This window comes from Passer domesticus, chromosome 2 (assembly GCF_036417665.1).
Source record: "Passer domesticus isolate bPasDom1 chromosome 2, bPasDom1.hap1, whole genome shotgun sequence".
Classification (NCBI taxonomy): domain Eukaryota; kingdom Metazoa; phylum Chordata; class Aves; order Passeriformes; family Passeridae; genus Passer; species Passer domesticus.
In genome coordinates this window covers 28,033,607-28,059,618 of record NC_087475.1, presented here as the reverse complement: position 1 = coordinate 28,059,618, position 26,012 = coordinate 28,033,607, and the positions used below count along the sequence as shown (strand labels likewise).

The 26,012-nt window shown below is 35.3% G+C and overlaps 1 protein-coding gene across 20 annotated transcripts in view; it reads left to right on the top strand.

Annotated features, from left to right (window-relative positions):
- The window catches only part of CCDC138 (coiled-coil domain containing 138), a 38,300-nt gene that overhangs the window by 6,502 nt on the left and 5,786 nt on the right, over positions 1-26,012 (top strand). For 5 of the 20 annotated variants that reach the window (XM_064407915.1, XM_064407933.1, XM_064407932.1 and 2 more), the window contains 9 exons: positions 363-482; positions 1,861-1,938; positions 2,014-2,124; positions 4,293-4,457; positions 5,200-5,316; positions 6,404-6,599; positions 8,849-9,031; positions 22,958-23,096; positions 24,181-24,678. In XM_064407915.1, the coding sequence (XP_064263985.1) occupies positions 363-482; positions 1,861-1,938; positions 2,014-2,124; positions 4,293-4,457; positions 5,200-5,316; positions 6,404-6,599; positions 8,849-9,031; positions 22,958-23,096; positions 24,181-24,352 (1,281 nt within the window). In that variant the 3' untranslated portion in view covers positions 24,353-24,678. Of the gene's footprint in view, positions 1-362; positions 483-1,860; positions 1,939-2,013; positions 2,125-4,292; positions 4,458-5,199; positions 5,317-6,403; positions 6,600-8,848; positions 9,032-9,482; positions 9,524-20,869; positions 20,926-22,957; positions 23,097-23,378; positions 23,436-24,180; positions 25,003-25,513; positions 25,638-26,012 lie in introns of those variants that run through there. The other 15 variants (XM_064407936.1, XM_064407929.1, XM_064407922.1 and 12 more) reach the window with 15 other exon arrangements.

Below are 26,012 nucleotides of genomic sequence, written 5' to 3'. Positions count from 1 at the left end.
CCAAAGCACAGTCACAACCTTTTGTAAATATTTGGAAGAGTTAGCTGTAAGTAAAAGCTTTGTCACTGATTTTAGTTCACAAATGCATCCCACATCTGAATTGTTTGAGAAATATACAAGTATGTAGTTGGTCTGGGTAGAATAGGCATCAATAGGAGCTATAGGCTGTGCGTGTTGCTCTCAGTTTCTGTATAGATCCTTCTTAAATGCAGTACAGAGCTTGTCTTTCTCACTGCTGACTGAACATGCAAATTTGAACATGAAGACCTTCATATGAGAAAGTTTGTCCAACTCTTTTAACACTTAACTGGAATTTATTGTTTCTCTTTTAAAACATGTTCTTAAATTTGATATTTCTACAGCAACATGAGGCAGAAGTTAAGCAGCTGACAGAAGCCTTGAGAGAAATTACTAAAGAAAATAGGAGGCTGAAGTCATCATTTGACAGCTTGAGGGATGTGAATGACTCTTTAAGAAAGCAGGTAAACTTTATTATTTCCTGTCATAAATAATTCTACAAGTTACAGTCAACAGTTTTAAATATTTGAGTAGCTTGAGTTTGCAAAATTGGTGACCTTTTGTTTGTCTAAGACAAGAATTGTATGAATGATTGAAAATATTTTTCTCATCTGTTTCTACTACTTGAAATTTAGCCTTTCTGACCTTTTACAGTATAAAAAAAAAGTAGGATTTATTCCACTGACTCACTAGCAACAGCTAATTGTTAGGAAGGGAAAGTGCATTGAGAATGGATGGAGAGAAAATATTTTATGACATAATAGAATCTACCCTGTGCAGATTTGTTGTGCCAAATTGCTATGCTGATTCTATTAAATAAAAAGTAGAATGTTCTAACTTCATGTTTGATCAGTATTTTCAGTTATTTTTGCAACTTTTAATGAAGGTGTTATTTTCTCAATTTGTAAACTAGAATGGTGTGTTTCACAGTAATGCATAGAGTAGGAATTTGTCTCACTTGACTGTTAAGTCTGATCTAAAATGGTGATACATAAATTATCTAAATTATTTGAGCATTGTTTATTCATTGACCTAATTAATGACCTAATTAATGTTCTGATAATCTGAATACAATAAAAATCTACAACAGAGCCTTTCCCTTAAGAAGGTCAGACCTAACTCCTAGGATGCTGATGGTTCTGATGCAACCCATCTGTCTTGTTATTTCCTCTCACTGTAAAATCTTTGCATTTCTGTGCAAACTGAGGGCTTCTGTGGTGATCATGCTGTTCATTGTTGTATGGATAAAGCAGGGGGTTTTGTTTATTTAAATGGAGGTTGCAGTTTTCCTGATCTTTTCTCACCAAACAAACTAGTTTTTTAGCATGGTCAGTAACCACTTTCCCCATTAACAAGACTACAATAACATTCTTGAAATAGTGTATTTTTGTCACTGCTTCATAAAAAACAATCAAATGTGAAGTGCCTGTGTATCTAGAGTGTCATTGTAGTGCTTATTCTTGTCCTGCAATCTGAAAGGTTGGTCTGCAGGTCAACAAAGAGGTACTGCTGCTGTCTTACTTATCCTGGAACAGGTTGTTCACACAGGTGATAAGAGTCTAACACCTTGGAACTATTCAAAAGCTGTCTGGACATAGCAGCCAGTTCTTCCTGGCCCAGCTTGAGGTCTTCCAGAGGTTCTCTCAAATCTCAACCAGTCTATGATTCTGTAATTTGTTGAGGGAGGTGGATGATGATTTTGTTTCCATTACTTCTCATGCTAATAAGAAAATACTTAAATAATTTAGCTGCTCAACAACATTGTGTTACTTCAGTGTGATAATTAAGTCAAGATGTGAGTTTTGAATTTACAGACAGTTTAATATTTTCTACTTCTTTCAGTTAAGTGATGCAACTGAGTTGAACAAGAAGTTGGAAGGTCAAGCACGAAAAGCAAAAGCTCGTTTAGAAAATCTGCAAGTAAGCTTTGCTCTTACACGTACCTGCTTTTATAGGCAACCAGTGAAATATAATTAATTGTTATATTTTGTTTAGAGGAAGCATGAATTTTCAAAGGTACAGAAATCTAATGATTTGTGTCAAGTGATGAAAGAAGGCAAACCTGTGAAACAGGAAAAAGTGATGGCACCATCAAGAACTGCTACGGTAAGAATTAAGCAGAAGTCTTGAATCTTTTCATTTGAAAGACATTAGGCTGTGTAACATTCTGTGTGCCTCTGCTAGAAATTGCAAAATGTGGCTTCTAATTTAATTTTATAAGTTACACTAAGAAGTGAAACAGATTATATTGGGGGAAAATCCACACTTAACAAAGAATTAAGTTTGCTGCTAAAAATATGTCTTGGATTTCATATTGCTTATGTCTATGTATGTGTGTATATTTTTATTTATATGGCAAGTTTTCCTCCTTATATGATTTATCTTTCATCTGCCAATCAGAATTATAACTTGCATCCACTGTCACAGGTTTCTTTTGCTGCATCAGAACAAATCTTAGACTCATTCTGGTTACTGCTACAGTACAGCACTATCCTTTGAATAACACCAGGTAAAAGTAGTCTTTCAGAAGTATCCAATAAAGAACCTTAATCTTCTAAACCAAAAGTGGTATACTGCTATTATTTTTTTTGACACGTAGTCTTTAGTGAAGAACAGAGATTAAATGCAGCATTCATTCATGGTTCCAAAACAATCACCTTTTTTCCTTAAAAAACCTTCTTACCTTAATGAAATTCTTTCGGTCTCCATGTAGTTCCATTTATGGTACTACTCTGCCAACATCTCCCAGCTGGTTATGCTTTTTTTCCCAGCTAGAGGTAAACTGTGAAATGAGAAAGATATTCACACCACCCTATCTAATTGATCTACAGTGGATGCCTTAAAACTGTGCTGTCTATATATAGCCAACAAATTCTCTTTATATAGGTTTTAGCATACTTTGGTTGCACATGAAATACAAATAGTATCAGTAGTTATGGTTCTGAGTGAAGAGGAAAACAGTTATCTGAAGGTAGATTGAAGAAAAGTTTTGAGGTCTTTAGGGAATTGTTCATGCAGTCTGTCTTCAGGTATCTCTGGATTTCTTTTGTAAAGTATTTCATTGCAATGTAGTAGAGCCAAGGTCAGAGTTTCATTAAGTCTTTGTTCTTTTTTCAAACAATACTAGTTACCCAGTTAAATTTATCAACAGTGGATTGCATAAAATGAAACTAAGTAGGTCTAGTATATTGAAATAAGAATTTCCCAATGTGAAAGACTTTAAAGTCTTTCTTTCTCCTGTATTTCATTTGTCCAGAATAACAAAGTGTAGTGATTCTGTATGAATTTTTCTCCAAGCTCTTTTACTACCATTTGATCAAGTACAAAATAAATCATGGGCATATGTTTTTCACACCCAGAAATCATCACAATAGGTGTTTGTTTTGCACTGGGGAGTAAGGTGTGAGAGAAAGAAACACTGCAGGGTTCTGTGATAGGGTTCCTTCTGCATCCTTGTAAGAAAGGCTGACAACAAATGGCTTCATTAAATGGCTATTAAAGACAGAGTAAGAGGAGGAATATAGAGAGTGAGTAAATTTTGTGTCCCTTTAGATGCTGGGAATGTTGTGTTTGTGCAGCATCAGATGGAACCCTGGTGGACTTTTCCCAGGGCATGCTGAGCAGATCCTGTCCATTGAAAGAAGCCCCTCCTTTTTGGCCACTCATTATATATGCAATTTTCTTGCAAGAAAACAACTCTGTTTATGAAGGACATTCATGGGATAAGAACTTGTTGCCTTTTTAGACAAGGCCAAGGCCAGGCAGGATCAGCAGTACCAAGAGGGATCTGCCTGAGTTTATCCTGCAGCCAAGCACAGGATAAACTGTGCAGCTGGTTATCTGTGCAGCACAGCACAGACTGCACATGCTCAGGTTAACTGTGCTGTGGGTCTCTGACTCCTTGATATGCAGGGGTCTCCCAGTCAGGACTGCCACCATCCAGCCTTTGATCTGCATACAGTTTACCTTTCCCAGAGATACTGTAAGTTCCAGTTGCATTCATACTATACAGGCTTCTCAAACCCTAGGTACAAGGCCCAGCAGAGCACACACGGCCTGTTCAAGATCACTGTCTGCTTGAATACATTTTCCACAAGCTCACACTGCAGTAACTCACCTCTCAGATTTTATCAGGTATAAAATTCTTATGCTTTCTATTATGCATAACATTTCATAGCTAAAGTACTGTCATGTGTTTCAGTCTGTTACTGTTTTAGCTTAGAAAAAGCATTAAATTGAAAGCTGAAATATCTGATGATGTGATTGTATTACAGCTACCATTGAATTCACAAGTCTATGAGCTCTTAACTTATCTTATGGATTGGATCTCTGACCAGCATCTTAGCAAAATAAAAACACAAGAAGAGAGAGAGGACAGTCATAAACCTAGGGTTACCCAGAATTTAAAGAACTCCTGTACTCAGGAAAAGTGTATGAAGGTAAAGGGGTTTGGGTTGTTTGCTTGTGTTAATATGTTTTCAGATTTCACTGTGCTTTAAATGATTCTGAGAGTATAACAGGTCATCATGTAATTACAACAAAATAATTGTTAGTAAGTCAATATTCATTCCAGCATTGAGATATAATACATAATTTTTCATTTGTAAAACATACAGATAATTTTTAATAAAAAGTGTCCTGTCTCAGCCTAAGAGCTTCAGCATTTTATTTCAAGTGACTTCTGTGAGGTGATAGCTTTTCTTGTGTATTATGTGTGATACATTGTTTGAAGGAGATCAACAAGTCAAATTTAAAATATTTCTATGCTTATTTAGATCTTAAAATTTCAATTTATCACCAACAAAAGGTGATGCTATGCTGTATTTCGACACCTCTGTTGTTTTCTCTTGTGATACCAAGATTTAGAAATTGGTGATATGTTCAGAAAATTCACTTTGTTGTATTTGTTCATTATATAAAAGATCTGTAGGCACTGTGATTGGATTTACATGAGATTGAGCTCACATATATCTCCATTCCCACATGTAAACCTATGTAAAATTTAGTACCTGTGTATGCATATGATTCTGTTAGCTGTACTGGATCTGCCAGGGGAACATTTGCCTATATAATCTGATACAAGAGAAACTTAGGATGTTGGTTTATTTGTTCTTCACTTTCACTGAGCTTACAGAATAGTTCATATACTGCATGTAATTCTGTTTTTGTATATTTTTGCAGCTTTTGCCTATTGCAACTGAGCAACTCCAGTGGATGCCATATGTGAATCCTAAACTGCACGTGCCTGTGATTAAATTTATTTACTGGTCTATAAGACAGTTAGACACTGATATACAGGTAAAACAAGTAGTCCTCATGCAGTATGTTTTTAAAAACAAAATCACAGAAGATATTAGTGGATTTTGCATATTAAATACATAGGAAAAATGGATGTTTTCAGATAGCATATTGAAAAGAAACTGCTGTCTTTGTAAAACAAATTCATAGTGTTGACTGCAGAGAGTGGCAAATGAAAAACAAATTCTTTTCATGTTCAATTTAAATTTTGCACTGTGTATCTAAATGTAGTTTCCCTATGTATGTGATCTCTTTTGTGATGTCTAAGCACATTTGAAACTATATTTTTGCATATGTATTAAAAAAAACTTGCACTAGAGACAGCAGTTACTTTATTGTGTATTTTATGAATGAGATTTGTTGAAAGTGATGGAAATGAGTGGCAAAGCAGCAAAGAAATTTTGACTTTTGTCCTCTGTTTGATGTCTAACCACAAGACATTCCTTGCTCTTTTTGACTAGACTGCCATAAGAAAATACTTAGCAATATAATAAAGAAAAAGACAGTTGTCATACTGTACAGACCCTGCATAGTGCTCTCAATGTTCATTTGCTAAATCAAATGCTAGAAACTTTGTAAATATCCTGAGCTTAAATTCTATACAATAGTAAGATATTTGGTTTAGTTCTAATAAGTAACTATATTTTAAACAAGCATATTGTGAAGTTTGATTCTGTGGAAATATTTCTATAGAGTTTATGATGAAAATCTAGTAGATGTTACCTCTACCTCTACTAGTATTCTTCAGCTTTGTATTTAGACCTTGATTCTGTAAATGCTTTTAAATGATATAACTTCAGACAAGCTTACAAAATTGAGTTGACTGAAGCAGCTTTTTCTGGAACCAGAGGCAACTTAAATAACATCAGAGAATCCTGGGCCCTCACTAATTAGTCTCTTGCTGAAGTGTGTGTGGATAAGGCACCATGTTAATATTGTTCAACAGCTTTGGAAACAGAGGAGTATCTCCTGTACTGATTGTATTCCTATACATGGTCAAAGCATTTGCAATTTAATGTTTAATTGCATGGAGAACATATGTGTGTCAAGTTAAAATGTTTGCACTAACTACATGCACTGTTTGAAGCAGCACACAACAATGAGATCAACCATGAGGAGACTTGGTGAAGATATCTTCAAAGGCATAGTGAGTAAGGGAAACCCACACAGTTCTTCTGAACAGTCTACAGAAAGTAAATCAAAGTCAGCAGCTTTCTTTAAGAGTTTCTGTATGCCTCTGAGGTTTCTGTCAACTTTGATTGTGCTGAAAACAGTGAAACAAGGTAAGTCAAGATTTTTTTACATTAATTTATCTATTTCAGTCATGTGCCTGGGCAAAAAGCATTTTAATGATACTGTGGAGTCTATTATGCTTTATTAGTGAAAAGTGATTTTGCTTGGGTATTGTGAAGCAAAATATACAAGTATAAATCTTACTATTATTCATTTTATGTTAGAATTTGTGTTTTTGTTAATATGATGACTTGACAAGTCAGCATTTCTGAAGAGGGGGGAGAAGATAAAGGTTTCAAAGTAGACACTGCGAGATTACACAAATCAGATTGTGTCTGGACAGTGTGAGTAAAGATGTGGAAAATACACCTCAAAGAATTAGATAACTCTTCTCTCAGCTGATTTGTTAACTGCTACCTTCAGTTATAAAGTCTTATATTTCTTCAGGAGAAACAGGGAACAAGGTGTTGCAGATTCTTTTTTATGGAAGTCGGGCAGAAAAGTAATTCTGTACCATTAAGAGCAGGTGTGAGATGTGATTGCTGCTTACCTGCAGCAACTTAGCAGTAACTGTGTGTCTGCAAAACTAGGCTTTTCTGCAAGAATAAATTTTACTAGGATAGCATAAGAACAAACATCTCTGTAACCCTTTTCCAACTCTTTGTGGTACTAACCCCTTATTTTTCCCTTTTCAAAGACATTTTAAAAGCATGGATCATTTTGATAGCAAATAATTTCTTAATGGGGTTACAATTGAACAATCTAACCTATCCTCAGAGATGATTCTGCTTTCAGCTGGAATGTTGGACTAGATGCCAACCTGAATTTTTCCACGTTTCTATTTTTGCTAACTTTTTGCTCAGGTGGTTTGTATTTTAAAATATCTTTACACGTAACACATTTCTTTTCTCAATAACCTGAAGAGATTGATACAGGTTACAGAGATGTTAATTTTCAAGGTACTCCTGCAATACCATGCAAAAATGTCAAGATCAGATGCCTGCTTTGGCATCTGATTTTTTTAGTCTCCACCACGAAATATGTTAAATTTTGGGGCATTTCTTAGCAGAGATCCATGTCACAAAATTGTTACAATCTGTGACATGAAACAGGAATGCCAAATATTTTAAATGCATAAATAATGAATAAAGTTTTTATTCACAGAATTTGACGTTTAAGCAGATTAGTATGTTTTTTTGCTTAATGACCTGTGCAGTATTTATATTGTGAGTATTATTTATAGTAAACATGGGAATAAAACATGGTGGAAGACCGTGCAGACATCATTCATGAACTAACACAGTGTTCCAGCTGTTGGAGGGAGCTATTTCAGTCAACATATTTTGGTGAAGCATGATAATTAGTCTCAAATTAAGACTCACATTCTAGGAATGTTTGATAAAAGCAATGCAAGAATAATTGAAATAAAAAACTAGTCATTGCAGAGACTGATTTACCCTAAGCAGATGAGCACTTGTGATTAGAATGAATCAGTTTAGCTTTTCATGGTTGCTTTGTGCTGCTGGTTGCTGTAGCACAGAAAATATGATCTGTTGTTAAACATATGTCAGATATCACCGTGTATGAATTTTGATCACTCTGACCACATGGCACTAATGATCTGGTGACAAAATAGCAGATTTGGTTTGAACATATGTCCTCATTCCTTCAAAATGTCAGTATCCAGCAGATGGCATCCTAGTTAAACTTATGCAGTAGGATAAATTGTTTCCTTCTGCTCCAGATGATCAAGGCAATTCCAAGATACTGAGGAAGATTTGACAGCAAGAAGTTAAGAAAATAGATTGGTACACTTAATCTACATCCTTTGTATAATTTCTCAGAATGGATGAGAATATAAAATGTTTATACTGAAATATACAGCTTTTTATAGAAGGAATGGGACTAGTTGCTCTCATGAAAATAATTGCTCTCACTCAGACAATCAGGCACTGATTCCCTTAATAGAGGATTCCCAGATGTTGAAATCAACATTGTCTCAAACTATCTGAGTTTGTATTTTCTTTCCTCTTTAACAAAATATTTGCAGGACTTTACATTTGTAAATTTATATTTTTCTTAAACATATGAATTATAGATAATCTTTTTCTCTACTCGCAATGGATTGTTAAGGAATAAAAATAGGCAGAGGGTGTCTTCAAATAAAAAGTAAATTTAATATTTTCATCTGTTTAACTTTAAGTGTCTATCTGCCATGGTAGCTGTCAGGTAGTTGCTCACATGGCTTAATGAAACAATGATTGTAGAAGTTTTATTGCCTGTATTCTGATATTTTCAGTGGATTACCTGGCTCAGGCATTTGAGTCCCTTCGTGTAGACTTGAAGACAGATGAAGGGAAGGCCTTATTTGTGGAATACCAATGTGTGCCTGTCATATTAAGTCACCTAAAAGTATCCAGTACAAGTCTGCTTTCCAGGGCTCTTGATGGATTACTTCAGATGACCATGGAATCTGGTAAATGTGGGTAATTAAAAAAAAATCATTATGAAAAGAGATGAGGAAAGCATAAAAACAATGGAAAAGCAATATAAAAATACAGTGTAAAAGCTGTATAAATAGTCTAATGTACTATTAGCAATTCTTTGTATTGTGTACATTCAGTAAAGACATAAAATGTATTTTTGAATTGTCTGTCTTTTTCTGAGTCATCTTGTGTTTTCTTCTCCCTCTCAGACACTGTTTTATATTTCATCCTGGTTACTTTCTTACTTCTTGCTGTGAAATTTTGTCGCTATTTTTTGTTTGGCTGTTCAGTTTATTCCACCCTATTACCTTGCTGGTATTTGTCTTTGTGTCAGAGAACCCAAATCATGACAACCTGCCAGAAGGTGGAGATAAAAAATAGGTTCTGTTTTAATTCTTTACCTAGTTTGAATGACTGGCTCATCCCCAATAATTTTTCAATTTCTAGGGTTTGGAAATGGTATTTCTAGATGAGATGGTTATGTTTTGCTGAATTTTACTGTGCTTTGGCCCTAGAAAAACATTAGCAATCTTATTTGCCATAGCATTTTTCCAGGTGATACAGGTAAGGATCAATTGATAACCACCTGAATGAGCATGAAGGTAGTCACACATTCCAATGCCATGTTGAATAAACCTTGTGAGTTGTTCTTTTGTTGGTTTTTTTTTTAAGATAAAATCACTTACTGCCTTTAAAAATAGAAATGTGTATTGTTTTGGAAGTATTTTGTTATTATGCATTTACTAGTGAAATAGAAAGAATGTTTGACTTGGATGCTATAGCATTGAGTAAAAAGCAATTTTGTAGCAACCTAAGTTCAAAAATATTTAACCGAAGTTCTGTTGTTCCTTGCAGTCTTTTTCTGACCAGGTAATGAATGCAGTCTTACACTATTCTTCCTAATAGTCTTAAGTGTGATTGGGAAAGAATTAATTGAATGCACAAAGGTAGCAATCTAAGCAAGATGGACAGTGTTTGGTATTTCTTTGGGTAATGACTGTGACAGTACATCTTCTGTTACCTAGCAGTAGTCATTCTGTTACACTAGGTGCCTGCAGTTTGAAGAATAATGAAGATATATTGTGAGACTCAAATTTTGCTTTCTTCCTTCTCAGAGAAGTTGTATCTGTGTAAAATCAGGGAAGGAAGAGTTCTGTTTAATTAAATTGACATTTGATTGAAAATTATTTCTTGGCAACTGGATATAAAGATTATATTATGTGGAGTCTCTTTGGTAGAATAAATTATCAATACACAAATTAGGCATGGCCTGCTCTTTTCCAATACATAGTGTTTTGCAATAAATTTTTAACAATGAAAAACAGTGTTGCTGATGGGAAATTGTGGTTTCATTCCTTTGTAAGTTTCCAATTAAAAAGTCATTAAAAGGCAAACTTTGGAAGGGGGCAGTGACTATTCAGAAGAGAACTCTCTGTGTTAGAGTAAAACAGGAATTCATGCACAGTTTTAAAGCTGTATTCATGTGCAGCCCTGAATATGAAGACATAGGTAGTGGCCATATACTAAAATACGGAGTCATATTACCCAAAAAGACAGCATCCAGTCAACAAGAGGCAAAGTCTAGACTTCTATTTTTTAATGTAATATATACCATCCTAGGCATTCTCTCAATTTGTTGTAGTAATTTTCTGGCTCTATAGAAATGTTACAATACTCTTGCTCAAAAATAATACCTTTAGAGATGAAGCTATTAGAAATTAAATTGGAAAAAAGGCCAGTGGAAATTTTTCTAGCATATAATTTTCTATAACTTTATTTTAAGGGTTTTTTTAATGAGATGTTTTTACAGATTTGAATCTCAGTTGTCCAGGCTGAAAAATGTGAATCAGATGTGAAATAACTACTGTGTTGCAGTTACTCCCTGTAACTGCATGTACCTTTTTTTTTTTTTTATAATAAGCAATGAATGTTAATGTTTCTGTGCAGTCCAGGCTTAGCTGAGGTCCTTAGGTAGGTTCTCTCCCCTGTAAGAAATTATTTTTCTCATGTTCCAGAAAGGAAGCCCTCATATATTGAGGATAATTACTTAAGCTGCATATGAAGAATCACAGAATCATAGAATGTGCTGAGTTGGAAGGGACCCATCAGGATCGTCAAGTCCAGTGCCTGGCCTTGTGCAGGACACCCCAAGAGTCACACCCTGTGCTCCAGAATGTTGTGCAAATGCTTCTTGAAGTCAGACAGGCTTCATGCTATGATCACTTCCCTGAGGAGCCTCTTCCAGTGTTCAACCACCCTTTCCAAGGATATCCAGCCTAAACCTCCCCTGACTCAGCTTCATGCCACTTCCTTGATTTCTGGTCATGAGAGTGAAGAGATCAGTGTCTGCCCCTCCTCTTCCCTCTGTGGCGATGCTGATGGCTGCAATGAGGTCTCCCTTCAGTCTCCTCTTCTCCAGCCTGAGCAGACCAAGTGACCTCAGCAGCTGCTCGTAAGGCTTCCTCTCTTCACCATCCTCGTGGCCTTGCTTTGGACACTCTCTCATACCTTAATGTCTTCTCTATACTGTGGCACCCCAAACTGCCCCAGCACTGGAGGTGAGGCTGCCCCAGCTCAGAGCAGAGCAGGACAATCCCCTCCCTTGCCCACCTGGCCATGCTGTGCCTGATGCCCCCAGGACAGGGCTGGCCCTCCTGGATGCCAGGGCACTGCTGGCTCGTGGTCAGTTTTCTGCTGACCAGAACCCCCAGATCCCTTTCCTCAGTGCTGCTCTCCAGCCTCATTCCCCAGGCTGTCTGTACATCCAGGGTTGCCCTATCTTAAGTGCAGAATCTGGCACTTTACAGTGTTAAACTTCATGTTTAACATGTTGGTTGGTGATTGCCCAGCTCTCGAATTTGTGGAGGTCTCTCTGAAGGTCTAAGACAGATATTTCTTAGATTAGTCTAAGACAGATATTTCTCTTGATGGAAGCTAGAATGAGAGTCTACAGTACTGCTTAAGCAGATTTGGGATTGGTTTGCATGTTCTTACATTTTGGATCAGTATCATTGATTTGGCTTCATAGTATGTCTAGTACAGTGGGTTCAGAATTCAGGTTCCCCTTGCAAGTTCACACAACACTGATGGTGCTTCACTTACTGAAAATATGATGTCAAATGCAGCACCTGAGGCATTAGTATCATCTTTTATCTCTCTCTGTCCAAGACCTTAATGGCAAATTAAAATTAATAGTCTCACTGCTGTGGATGTTACTGGCAGACAACATTTCATGCAGTCCATCTCTCTTCAGGAGTTTGGCATCAACAAGCTGTGAGAGTCCTGACACCAGCATTTCAATGGGAAATGATAGAGGACTGAAAGGTGACATACCTCAGTACTTTTTTTCTCTTTCTACATCTCCTCTGTACAAGGGTAGATAACATCAGTGTACCTCTCCAGATAGGCCACTTGTGGAATTCTGTGAAGAAATGTTTTAAGAATTTTGGTACCCCTAGGAAGCTAATTTCTGTGTGTTTCTTGAAATTTAGTTGCATCTAGTTTAGTTGCACTGTTATTTTCCTGACATCTGTGAGTTTCCATGCCATTGTATAATTCTAAAAAAAATAATCCAACTATTTTGTCCCAATATAGTGGGATGGCCCTGACTGAACACTAGGTGCCCACCAAACCACTCAGACACTCCCCTCCTCAGCAGAACAGGAAAAAGAAAATAAGATTGAAGAAATAAATTTTGGGTCAAGCTAAAGGCAGTTTATTAAAGCAAAAGCAAAGTCCACACATGGAACCAAAGGAAACCAAGAGATCCCATCAGTAGGTAGTGTCTGGCCACTTCCTGGGATGTGGGGCTTCAGCATGCATAGTTTGCTCCAGAAGACGTGTCATAAATAAGGAATGCCCCCTTTCCCTCTCATGCTGCCTTTCTCCTCCTCTCTTCTCTTGGCTTGTATTGCTGAGCTAATACCCTATGGTATGGGAGTCACTTTGGCTCAGCTGTTCTGCCTGTGTCCCCTCCCAGGATCTTGCTCAAGCCCAGCCTCCTGGTGAGGGGGAATTTTAGAGGGACAGTGTTGACACTGTGCTGGCACTGCTTAGCAGTAGCCAAGGACTGGTGTGTTACCTGCACCTTTCCAGCTTCCCATACAAAGCACAGCACTTTGAGGGCTGCTGTGAAGAAAATTAGCCCTGTCTCAGCCAGACCCAGTACACCAAATCATTAACATATTTGGAATTATAACAATGTTTGTAATATACAGAATATGTATGTGTGTGGTATATATATATATATGTATGCCAATCTTGTTCGCCTCACCTCTTTTACAGAAATTTTAAGGCCTAAGGAGGAGGTAAAGTGTACTGCTGATCATTGTTCTTGTCATATACAAACTCATTGATAGTTGGTCCAAAGGCTAACTTTTAAATGTCAGGGGTGAAAAAAATTGGGGTTAGTATGCTCCTCAGGTCATAAGAGTGAGAGGAACTGCTAAAGATGTTATGCAGTAATTCAGACAGTTTACTTTGTGTAAAAAGAACTTCACTTTCAGTTTACTTTTATGCTCTCATAGTATTGGGATTTTTTCCATATTCCAGTACTTCTGTGGACTCTGTTAATTGCATTTACTGTTAGTAGATTTGAGGAACAAAATTTTGCAACTGTATGCGTTCTTACCTAATCTCTTGCATTTTCTTAGCAAATTGCTTATTTTAACTTGTGCTAGAAAGTTAATAAGTAACTGAAATGAAAATGTAGGCAATTGAGGCAAATGATAAAAAATGTAATTGTAAATAATTTATATTTCGTGTTGTTTATATGCTGGAGATTTTTTTTTTTTCCAGATGAGCTCAGTGGCCTAAGTAGCTGTCTGGTTGGTTTAGTCAGCTCTCTTCAGGGGAAGTAATAGGTTGCTTCTAAATTCCACAGTTGTGGGAGTTAACAGCTTGTTATGAACATGACAGTAGAAAGTCAGCTCCACAAAGATGTTTTATCTCTTTTCTCTTATTACATTATGCTAATATTTTTGTTTAAAAATGTACAGAATGTTGTATAAATTGGTTTAGCTATATTTTTACTGTAGCTGTCTCATTGGTTCCTGTCTTGTTCCATGATCAGATAGGAGGACTGTCACTTCAGTTACATCCTTTTCAATTTATTTTTTGCTCTCCATACCTATTACCAGTATTTTAGTCCAGTCTTGTTTTCTGGAGAATGCCCACCTTTCCCTTACTACAAAGACTGATAAAAGCAGAGTCAAAGGAGCAAGTCCTACAGTGTTCTTTTAGTCATGGTGCTCTTTTCCTTGAATCTGAGGCTTCAGATACGTGTCATAACATTCAACTTGATCCTTCTTTTGGTCTATGAATGTAATGAGTGATCTATAAAGGCATCTTCCTTGCTTTTCGTTAAGGAAAAGGGTAAGACATCTATTCCTGCTCATTTAATAGGGAAGAAAGATTTCAGTACCACAGCTTTTGAAGGTTTCCTTACTTTAGTTAAGGAAAGCAGGCTACCAGGCCATGGTGTTCAGTTTTTAGTCCCATCTCTAAGCTAGGACCCTTATGAAGACAGATCTAAAACCAAAATCTTCTGTGACAGAATTGTCATAAAAAGTCGGTTTAGTATCTTGTTAAACACTGAATTGCTTGTGATAGATTTCTACAAATGCAGAGTGCTCTGACTGTCTTTGAAATTTTGAGAGCAAAACATATTAACTGCTACATGCCAATGTTTTAGTTTAGTCAAATGGCATCTAATGTATTTATTGCTTAACAAAGCTCTTACCATTTCCCATTAAAATTACTGTGAAAATTAATGTTTGATAATTAAAGTAATTGTTACTTCTAATTATTCAGATTGTTATAGTATGAAACAGTGGCTTCTAGGGCATTTTCATACCCCAAAGCTCCCTCCCTAAGAATACAAATATCTTCCCTCAGCAGACCTTGTTTCTAGGACGGTAGTTGCAACACATTGTTCAAGAGAAATCCTGGATACAGACTTGAAACATTTTGTGGAAACAATCTAGTAATAAGTAGCATGACCTCATCAAGAAAATTTGTTCTGTGAGTTGAAGAGCATCACATCATTGGTATTAAATCACCTTGTAGCTGAATACTTGTCATATGCAATCTTGTTCAATAATGTTCTTCCTGTCTTCTCACACAGCTTATTGTGTTTCTTTTAAACTTGTAAATCAGTTAAAAAGATTTCAAATGATGTAGTGAGTTTATATTCACCTATCAAAAATACCATTATTAACTGTAGTCTGGTTCATGCCTGATTTGAAACCTGTTGGCAGAGAGCTCCCTGCCTCAGTTTCACATTTTGCACTTTTATACAAAGACCTCATATGTCTTAAATTCCTCCTGCAGTGATACCTGACTGCTGTCAAGTTGATTTGTAGGTTCCCCTTTTTCAGCCTTAAGTTCATTCAATGAAATCAAAACTTACCTGCTCACTGGACATTACAAACATTGGCATTTGCTTTAAATAAAAGTTAAATATACTTAGTCTTCAAGCTTATTTTTGTTTTGCAGAGAGAATATTTTATATTAGTGTGTACTTATTCACAAATCAAAATGAGAGCACCTTCAAAAAAATCTCAAAATGATGCTCTCAAGTTTACTGTAAGTTATGGCACATTCTGGTAGGGCTTAAGTGTGATTTCTTAACCATATTGACATAACTGAAGAATTTTAATAACTGCAAAAGTGAGCTGTATTTATATATACACTGAATCTTAATTTTAATTATTTTTTTTTTTAAGAAGAAAATATTATGGTCATGGATAACTAAGTCTGTGTCCAAGTGTAGTCTCATAGGGAAGTTAATGAAGCCAGTGAAGATAAAAGGATTTTCTCCATAGTAAGAAGCTGTGCTTATTTACATGTAAACTGAAGTCTTCTTACATTGACCATCTATAGGACACTTCTTTTTTCCTTTTTGCTGGAATGCTTCCATAACTGATCCTAGGAATTCTACAACGTGCACTGTAGGTACTTCTAAAAAGTCAATGGTCAGAATTTGCCAAGAAAACTCAAACCTACCCCTTTATGTTTCCTCTTGAGTATTAGCATTTTGAGACTTTACAAGCAGTGAAGGCATGGAGTAAAAAATGCCCGTATACTTAAGCAGATTAAAATTCAACATTTTCCAGCATATTATCTTTACTGGTAACTTTTTAGGATTGCAGCTTTTCAAGTGAGTTTATTCTGCAGTACGGAAAGCATAAAAATGTCAAGTTGGTAAATATTGTACTAAGGTAGGATTCCCCTCACCTGTATGAAAAGCAGATGTGAAATTGTCCTGAGGACTTGTTTTTTGAAGCTATAGTGATAGAAGTGATTTACAGCTCACGTGGCATGAGCATTGAAATTCAAACCATTTAAAAGGAAATCCTTCCTCTATTATCCTGTCTTGCCTTTGCAATTTTTTTTATTCATTCTTCTGAAAATAGTGGATAATTGTGTTGGATTAATAGATATTTTAGTTTAGTATTTTAACCACAGATAAGGATCTCTAACTCTGTTAAATGCAGACTAGATAATGCTAGGACCCACCTATATGTGCTGAAAGCAAGCAAGTACGCCAAAACTTCGCACAGATTTTTGTCAATTCAATTACCATTTAGTTTGAATACTTTGATTTTTATGAAATTCATTTAGTATGAAGTACCCTTCTCTAATAACAAATAACATCTGTGTCATTATTTTCTCCCTCCTCTAATAACAGTCATGTAATGCATAGCTATTCTGAATTTTGGACCCCTGTCTCATCCACTCCAAAACAATAAATAGAAGGAACCATTAAATATAAAGTTATGTAGAGCCAAGTAGCCATTTCAGAATTAAAGTTTCACTGTTCGTTTTGGGAAATAATGTGGTACTTAAGCAGCATATAATTTTGAAGGTAGATGTGAATGCTAACTTTAAAATATTATTTTATGCTAAAAAGAGTTGTTTATATCAGTATTTGGATATACACATCCCCTTTCCAGTCAACTTAAGTGATGTAATTTTTAGAACATTGAAATTTATTCAAGTAAGATCTTGTTTGCTCTTATTTAGTAAACTTGCATATTTTTAATAAAAAGTTTACAGTTTTATAGTTTTCCATAAAATTATTTAAGTAGGAAAAATTCTTTTATGCATATTTTGTTTTGTATTTGACTATAAGAACTACTGTACTTTTTAGCCAGCTTTTTTTGGAGCAACATCATAATTGATATAATTCCATAAAGAAAGGCATTCCTTGGAAGTGGAAATTTAAAACTGTGTAGTTTGAGTAACATCTGTGCATTGTCAGAGCTCAGACTTTATATACCTTCTCACTTGCAATTTAAGGTTAAAGAACTACAGGTGATGCCAAGTGACTTTTTTATGTTAAGGTTTTCCTAGACTTTGTGTTTGGAACAAAACTCCTTCAGGTGTGTGCTGAGAGAGTTGTGATTCCTTCTGTGATTCTGATATTTCATTGAGCCTTTTCTGGCTTCTTGAACAAAGTAACCCACACTACAATTTTAAATGCTACCTATGTTATTTGTAAAATGTTTTTTTTCTCTCTGTCAGGCCTCATCAGAATCAGTCTTTAATGGTAAGGCCGTGCTGATTGCTCATATGCAAACTGAGTTCAATCAGCACAGCAAAAGCTTTCATCCTCTGATGATCAAATCCATCCTTTGATCCACTGATAATCAGTGATTTTCCAGGAAAAATATATGTTGATTTTCAGTATATCAACTTTATGCTTCTGCTATTCTAGCAAGTAAGATAATTCTGATTTCCATGTCTTTTATACCTGCTGCATTCTAAGTAGGCAGTTCCAGCATGGAATTTCATTAGACTATTCCTGCCTTTATGGCATAGTCATTAACAAGTACACCAGATAAGCAGAATTGCAAAAATCAGTGTTTAAATTTGAAGTTCATTTGTAATGAATTCCTTACACAGCACACCTTCCACCCATCCTACCAACCCCCATTTTCTGCAATATAATATCACGTGTTGCTTTCTCAAGTGGTATTGACGTATAGATTAGTTATAACTGCTGTAGCATTTATTTACCAGACAAAAATACCTGACTATTCTGCCTCAACAACTGTAGTTCCTAGACACATACTTAGAGATAAACCTATAGTACATTTTATTTTCTTTTTTATTTCTCAGCTTTAGTTCCTAAAAATATCTTTAGATTTTTACTGAAGAGCACATATGTTCAGTTTTCCATTTTTGAGTCCAAATCCAAAAAATACGTTGTATTGACTGTTCTCTCTTTGCAAAGTGCTGCTTCCTGACTTGTTTTTTACCTGTTTGGGAGATTTTTACTTGTTTTTTACCCACCAAACAGTGCACTCTTCCACACATTAAGCAGCCAGTTTTTTTAGGAGAATGCTGTGAGAAACAATGTCAAAGATTTTACTGAAGTCCAGGTAAACCATATCCACCGTCTTTTCCTCATCCACCAAGCAGGTTACTTGGCTGTAGATGGAGATGAGGTTGGTCAAGCAGGACCTGCCTTTCATAAACCCATGTTTGTGCTGGTTTGGGCCTGATCCCTGCACATACCGTGTGGGGACACTCAGAATGACCTTCTCCATGACCTTCCCTGGCACCAAGGCTGGGCTGACAGGCCTCTGAATCATCCTTCTGGCCCTTCTTGTAGATGATTGTCACATTTGCCGGGCTCCAGGTACCTGGGCCTTTCCCCTTTAACCAGAACTGCTGGTAAATGATGGAATGTGGCATGGTGAGCATTTCCCACTGGCTCCCTCAGTAACTTTGGTGGATCCCATCTGGTCCCGTAGGCTTGTCCGTGTGTCTAAGTGCTGTATCAGGTCACTGACCATTTCCCCTTGGATTATGGGAGCTTCCTTCTTCTCTCTGTCCCTGTCTTCCAGCTCAGGAGGTTGGGTACCTGGAAAACAACGGGTCTTGTTATTAAAGGCTGAGCCATGAAGGCATTAGGTAGTCTTTTCCTCATCCTTTGCTATGTTTCCACTACAGCCAGTAAAGTGTGGTGGTACTCTTGGTGGGGACACTGCTGCATCATTCACTTGCATTGCTGAGATCTGTTCTCCTTTCTCTCAGCACATTAGAAAATTTCTCAATTAGAAAATGTCTCAATTTCTCCTTTCTCCCAGCACATTTCTCAATTAGAAAATGAGGCAAAACTGTAATCGTTGATTTGTTAAAACATTAACTTAGAGTTGTCATTTTATTTCCTGAAGTGACATAGCTTTAGGTATGAAACAGAATTTTCTGGGTAACTATAGCTGGTGAGATTTTATGCTGTGTGACTGATTACATTGAGGGTAAATTTCATATGAATCCTGTCAACAATGATAAATTGCTTATTGTTCATTGCAGTCTACCCATCAGGCTAAGTTAATGCAACTACAGCATGCTCCAATTTTTTAAGGATAACACTGGAGGCTTTTGCAGATTATTTTAAATTGTGACAAAGTCCTGTCAGGAGAAATTCCAATTATTTTTTTTCTAAAATAGTTAAAGAGAAGCAAAATCTATGCAGAATCTAAGCCACCAAAATATTTAAAAATGTGAAGCTTATTTGTTTTAGTTAATCAGCTAGAGATACATTTAAATTATGTATTGTTTTGTTCATTTTCTAATTACTTAGAAATAATCTTCAAAAGCTTATCTGAATATATATCTGGATATATACACAGTGTACAGAAAGTCCATTTAAACATGTACTTTTTTCAGTTGGGTTTCACATGATGAACTTTGCAAACATTTAGACCACGTTAGCTTTTCTGTTTTATAGGAAAAATCTTCTGTCTTAAAAATAATGTTGTCTTTTATGTTAATTTGTAAACTTCAAAGTCAGAACATTGTTACGACATACATGTGTGTGTGTGTGTTTTGTTTTCTTAATGTAATATGTTTAAGGGACCAAAAAGAGCAGGGTAGCAAAGAAATATTCAGGTCAGCTAAATATGGTATTTGTTTACCCTGCAGAAAAGGAATTAAAAGCATTTTATGGCTATTTAAGGGTATTTATAGGAATAAATTGTAGGATTGCCCTGTTCATCCAAGGAGTCCTTGTTACCTTCAGATCTCTCATGAATCAGAGGTCAGATGAGTCAGCAGTCATACTAAAAGAGTTTTTTAAAGCCATTTGTTGTCTTAACAGGCAATAGAAAGAAGGAAAGCCTTTCTTCTCAGTTTTTTTCTTGAATGTAAAATGTTGTCACACATTTATTTATTCTTTTCTTCCCTTTCTGATAAGCATCTTTGGTAAGAAAAAGATAGTGTTTCAAGTTTTTGTTGTTAAAACACATTTCATCAGGGGTGCAGTGCAGGTTGATAGGACCAACCATTTCTGTTTCTTGGGAATAGGCAATCATTTGGGGGAAATGTGGCAAATTTTAGAAGAGTCTCTATAAATTTGTAGCTCTATAGAATTCCTAAAAGTTACAGACTACATAATTTGTAGTCCTAGATTTTCATTGCTTTAGAGAAGGTTATCTCTTCCTGCTATTGTACAGAAATTTTACTTCAAGCACTCTTCAGTGATAGAAAGATTTGGTCAGGAAGCACTCTTAAGATCGTGATTGTGTTCACTGGGCTTTGCTTATTTGCTGTTTCTGTTCATAGTTTTGTCACCACTTCTCATGTATTTTAACAAGCTAGACTCACTAGGGCATTACAGCATCATACCAGAAGTGAAATTTTAGGTAATTATTTTTCCAGGTTTAAGACTCTGCTGTATGTAGTTAATAACCCCAGATTTCTGCCACAGAGAGCAGTGGCTCAATAAAGAGCCCTGAGTCTTGAGTGTATGTCAGTCACGTATCACTAAATGTAGCACATGTGGTGAACTCATCTTTGGATTTTCTGTTTGCTGTAATTGACAGATAACCCTGAGGTGTTTTATATGACAATTTCTGAAAAATAATACCTTCTGCAGAGAAAGTACAGAAATACTGAAAAAAAAAATCAAGTCGTATGTTTTGAAGACCATAAGCTAAAATATAAAGTGAGAAATAGTATCTTTACTTATCTTTTTGTCACTTATTACTGCTTTCTTTCCTACTTTACATTCATTCTGGCTTTATATTTATTACTGTTACAGTTTAGAGACAGCAAATTCCAAATGGAAATAGTACTAAAGCAGAGAGGACAACGTAAATAAAACCATAGGTGTATTGAACATGGTAGGAAGAATGCAAGAAACATGGAAGTATATGTAAACAGAAAAGCAAATTAATTTATAGTGATTTATTGCCTTGATAATGCATATCTCTTTGACTAATTGTTGTTTTGCATTGCTTTGGGTAAAGAAAAGAGGATACTTCAGCTATATAAACCACAAAACATCTGCCTGCCTTTTCCAAACTTTACAGAACATCAATTGTTGTTGCTTTTTACTGCTGCAAGGTTGGCCTCTTGCTACCAAACTCTGTTATTATCCTGCGTCTGTATGATTTCCATCCACACATTCCATTATGTATGTTGTGGATCCCATCTGTTGAATCCAGCATTTTAAGTCAAAGGAGCAAAAGCACCTCAGCTGAAAAGAGAGGAAAGATTATTTATAGCTGTAGTCTCTCTGATCGGTGATAGAGGCATTTGCTGTTTCTCAGTCTCTTCATTTGAGGGTGTAAACCAGCAAAGGCCCACAAGTCTCATGAGTTCCCTGTGTATCAGGGAGGTGGCACTTGGTCATTTGTTGGAATAGAAATAACTGGGTCCTTACTGAATATTCAGCATAAATGCAGAGTGCAGAAAATTAGTTGTCTAAGCTCTCAGGCTGACTTAAATGCCAAATTGATTTCTTTTTTAAGCTCTTTTTCAAACAGTTGTCTGTAGCATTTTTTCAGATTTTTTATCAGTAAACATTCTGAAATAAAATAAAACCTTGAATTCACTCCAAGGCTACTTGTTGCATTTAATAAGTTGTATATCCTTGAATGAGGAAAAGGAAAATTTTGACCAAAACGTACATCCAGCCCTTTTTGCACTGATAAAAATATCTTGATATCCTATTTATAAATTACACTATTCAGGATATGATTTTTTCCTAATATCTTGTTTGTGGATTTATGCTGTAATTTGCATATTGCAGCTTCTTATTAAGGGGAAACACATTAAATATTTTGACATTATGCAATTAAAATATTTTCCTCGCATGTGTATTCTCATAATGCAAATGCCCTGTGGTATATGAAAGTCTGTTAATTTTAAAGAAAAACAAATTGTTACTTCTTTTCTTTATGTTTTTGATGTAAATTAATCTATAATATGAGAACCAAGAATGAAATAACCAGGGAACAGATTTAATGTTATTTTGAAGTTACTAGGTTTTGGGAAACAGGGTAGAGGGAAATGCTTTTCAGTGTGACATAAAAACTCATCCACTATTTTAAGGGAGAGGTTTTTAATTGTTGTACAGATCTTACTTTCACCTCTTAATTACTGTGTTTTACCTCTTTATTACTGTGTTTACTCTTTTGAAACTGAGTACAGGGACAGTATGCTCATAATGAAAGACTCTCAGGTCTCACACAGTCTCTTATATGTACTATCCCTGCCCATGTGATCTGCAGCAGTTTAAAATTTCTGAGTCTTTTTGCTCAGCTTAATGTTCCTCTCCCATGGTCTGAAGGAAAAAAACATGATAAATGAGCATTGCATAAACATTTTCCATGTAAGATTTTTTATTTGAGTTTAAAATTATTGTTTCCTGTTTTCCTTTGTTTTCAAGAGAATAGACACTGCTTTAATTCAAGGATCCATAGTGTCAGAACTCTTAGGAAGCTGCATTTTTTCAGTTTCTAGTTTCACTTGAGTTTTGCATCACATGTTCAACAGAAACTGAAATATTTGGTTGTTGTAATTATTGCACAACAAGCATTTAAGGCCTTCTGCAGGTATCAATAGCAGTTATACTTTCCTCTGCACTGAACTCTGTGATACAGTTTTTAAATTATTTTCTTTTCCAGGTTCCTTACAGCCTTTCCTGGAAGCCTGCAGTAATGAACCCTTCTTCCAGACTTGCTCTGTATTGCTTCGAAGTTCTAAGCTAGATATTGCAGTTCTGGAGAAGCTCTGTGTTATACTGCAAAAACTCTCCAGAATAAAGTAACCCTTTATAACTATTATTCTGTTAGCTATTATTAGGTTAATGAACTTGGTGACCTTTATCTTTTTTCTTATCCAAAACTCATCTCTGTTTTTCTGTGTATTCCCTCCACCATATACAATGCTGGACTAGCAGTTAAACTTTCAGTTAAATTTTCAGTCATAGAGATTTAAAACAAGCCTCTCAATTAGTGCATAAATGTAGTTCAGTTTGCTGAGTACAAACTAGAAAAAAAGCCTCACAATGCAGACTTAAAGAGGAATTATTCCTTACATCTGCAGGTGACAAAAATGCTTAGAATTCTTAGAGGAGAATCCTAGACTTCCATTTTTACTCAGGTACTTAGTAGTAAGCTCCTTTGAAAATTTAGTCTTATCTTTGACTTGCATTCAAGCTTCATCTGTTTTCATTTCCTTCAAAAAATTTAAGATTTTGAGCTAGTTAAGCCCTTTTGGGAATATTAAACTTTTTAAACTGTGTTCTCATTGCTTACTGATTATTGGGTTATTGTAACAAAGGTTATCATATTAGTAGTTATGTGCTACTGAGCTTCACTGGCACATTGCTCAGTGGAGTTGTTTCATTTATGTAAGGGGATATCTAAACTGAGGAATTTTTACATTGGACTTAAAGCTGTTGACAAAATGGAGGTTTTCATTCTTGTAAGGAATAAAATTAAACTCTAGGAAAAAGGGGCTTACTATAAAATAATCTAATATAAATTATAACTGACATTTTCTAGTCAAAGTAAAATTGGCTCATAAATCCTATTTTTTAAAATTTATTGTCTCTGAAATCTTGTTTCACATGAGTGAAAAGCCCTGTTACAGACTTTCCTTGAGCTTCCATTGTACTATGTGTACACATCACTTACTCAAGAAAACTGATAATTTTTGTCAATTTTTTGCCAAATTTTTCTCACCATATAACCTTATGTTTAGAAACATACATCGAATTTTATTAAATACTCAAAATAATGCACATTTAACTTCATTAAAAATATATTTTCTATAGCATGTTTAGTGTTTATATAAAACCTCTCAATTTTAAATTGACAATTATTTTATTCAAAATCTTTTGCAGAAGCAATAAGAAGCTGTTTGAAATGTTTGGTCTTCATCAAATGTTCCAAGAACTGCGTAGAACTGTAGATCCAGGTCACACCTTCCTCTGTATAAACCTCAATTCAATTCTGCTGAATTTGGAATTCTTGAGGAGTAACTCTCTTGACTCCAGTCTAAGCACAAGTCACTAGCACGAGCTTTCAATCTAATTATTGTTCTATATAAATTATACCAGCTGCCTATGTTACTTGAAATTTGGAGTTGTTTTTTTACTGATTTGTATAAATATGTTAAGCAGTACCTCAGTACTGTGTAATTCGCTGTGTATCATGTGGATTCTCACTTATATTTCACTCATTCATAAAAAGGAAAATGAAAAACTTTGTAATATGCTAGATGGCTCTCTTCAATATTTTCTACAGAAGTGAAATGATGCTGCTGTTGTGAATGACTCATGCAATGTCAGCAATTGAATACTTAGAGTAAGCAGATCAGAAATACCAGTCTTTCCTTACAGGTATGAATCTTAGTTACTTTTGACTCTTCAGAGAGTTTTATAAATTCTTTAATTTATTTTATGGTTGATAAGTAGCAGACAGGTATCTTAGAAGATTATCTTTTGATAAACCTGCAGTTTTAATTATTAAAACCAGATTTTAATTTTACATAACTAGATGTATTGAATAAGAAATTTTGTTGGTTTGATTTCAGAATTTTCTTAGAGTTTGTTTGATTTTTTCCTGTATTTAAGTAATATTTAGTATTTTGTCCTGCCTTGTATAGTGCAACTTTGGATAGTAATAACTTTGCAAATGTAAATAAAAGCATTTCTTAAAATGTCTGGCAATAGTAATTTGTAACATAAAATTATTTTATTTTATTGCTTCTGCTGTATTTTGTTTTAATTTGCAATACAATCTTCACAGTACCCATGTTTCTTTTCTGAGTATGAATATGAACTGCCACAGTTCAGTGTTTAGAAGTTCTTACAAATTGGAAATAGGATACTTTTAAAAATTAAAATTAGTCTTCCATTGGTGATTTGTACTGTAAATACTGAAAATCTATATTTGTAAAATTGAAAATGCAGTTAAAGCTTAAAGATATGCTGTATTTCAGTATTTGACTAACACTGACATCAGTGTAAAACTTCGGAGAGTTTTTATTTCTCATTTTTGCCTTTTTTTCTGTTTGTTTTTGGTTTCGTGATTTTTGGTTGGTGGGTTGGGGTTTGGGTTTTCTTAGTTTTTTGGGGGGTGGAATGTTGGTAGATTTTTTGTTATTGTTGTTTTTTATCAGAAGTCTTTGAACTGGTCTTTGAAATTGAATTCTAACTGCAAATATTTTTCTAGCAATTTGACTTAACATTTCTAACAAGCTATTCTATGAAAGGAGTCTACACCAGATTTGGCACCATGTATGTCTAGAAGAGACATGTGAGCACTGTGCACTCTCTTGGCAGGAAACCAACTCTAGGTGATTTTTAAATAACACTAATCACAGCTAAAAGAATTTTCTGATAATCAATTACATTTGGAAATAAGTATTTCTTCATCAGTAGTTTTGGGTTTCTGTCAAATTTACCAGCAGTGCAAAAGCTTGCATATACCTTTGGCTGGAGACAAAATCCTGTTATTTAGGAAGAATATTCCCAGTCCTCATGTGTTTCTCCACCTACTACCATTTAAAAATACTACAAAAATCAATAACCAAAAAAAAACCTGTAGAAAGTTGCTAGCTTTTTTATCTCCACAGGAATGTTGATTGTGCTCTTAGTTTTCAGCCCTCATTGCTGTAGTTTAATCTACTAATCTTCCTGGGATTCCCAATTTAACACAAGGTGGTCATTTA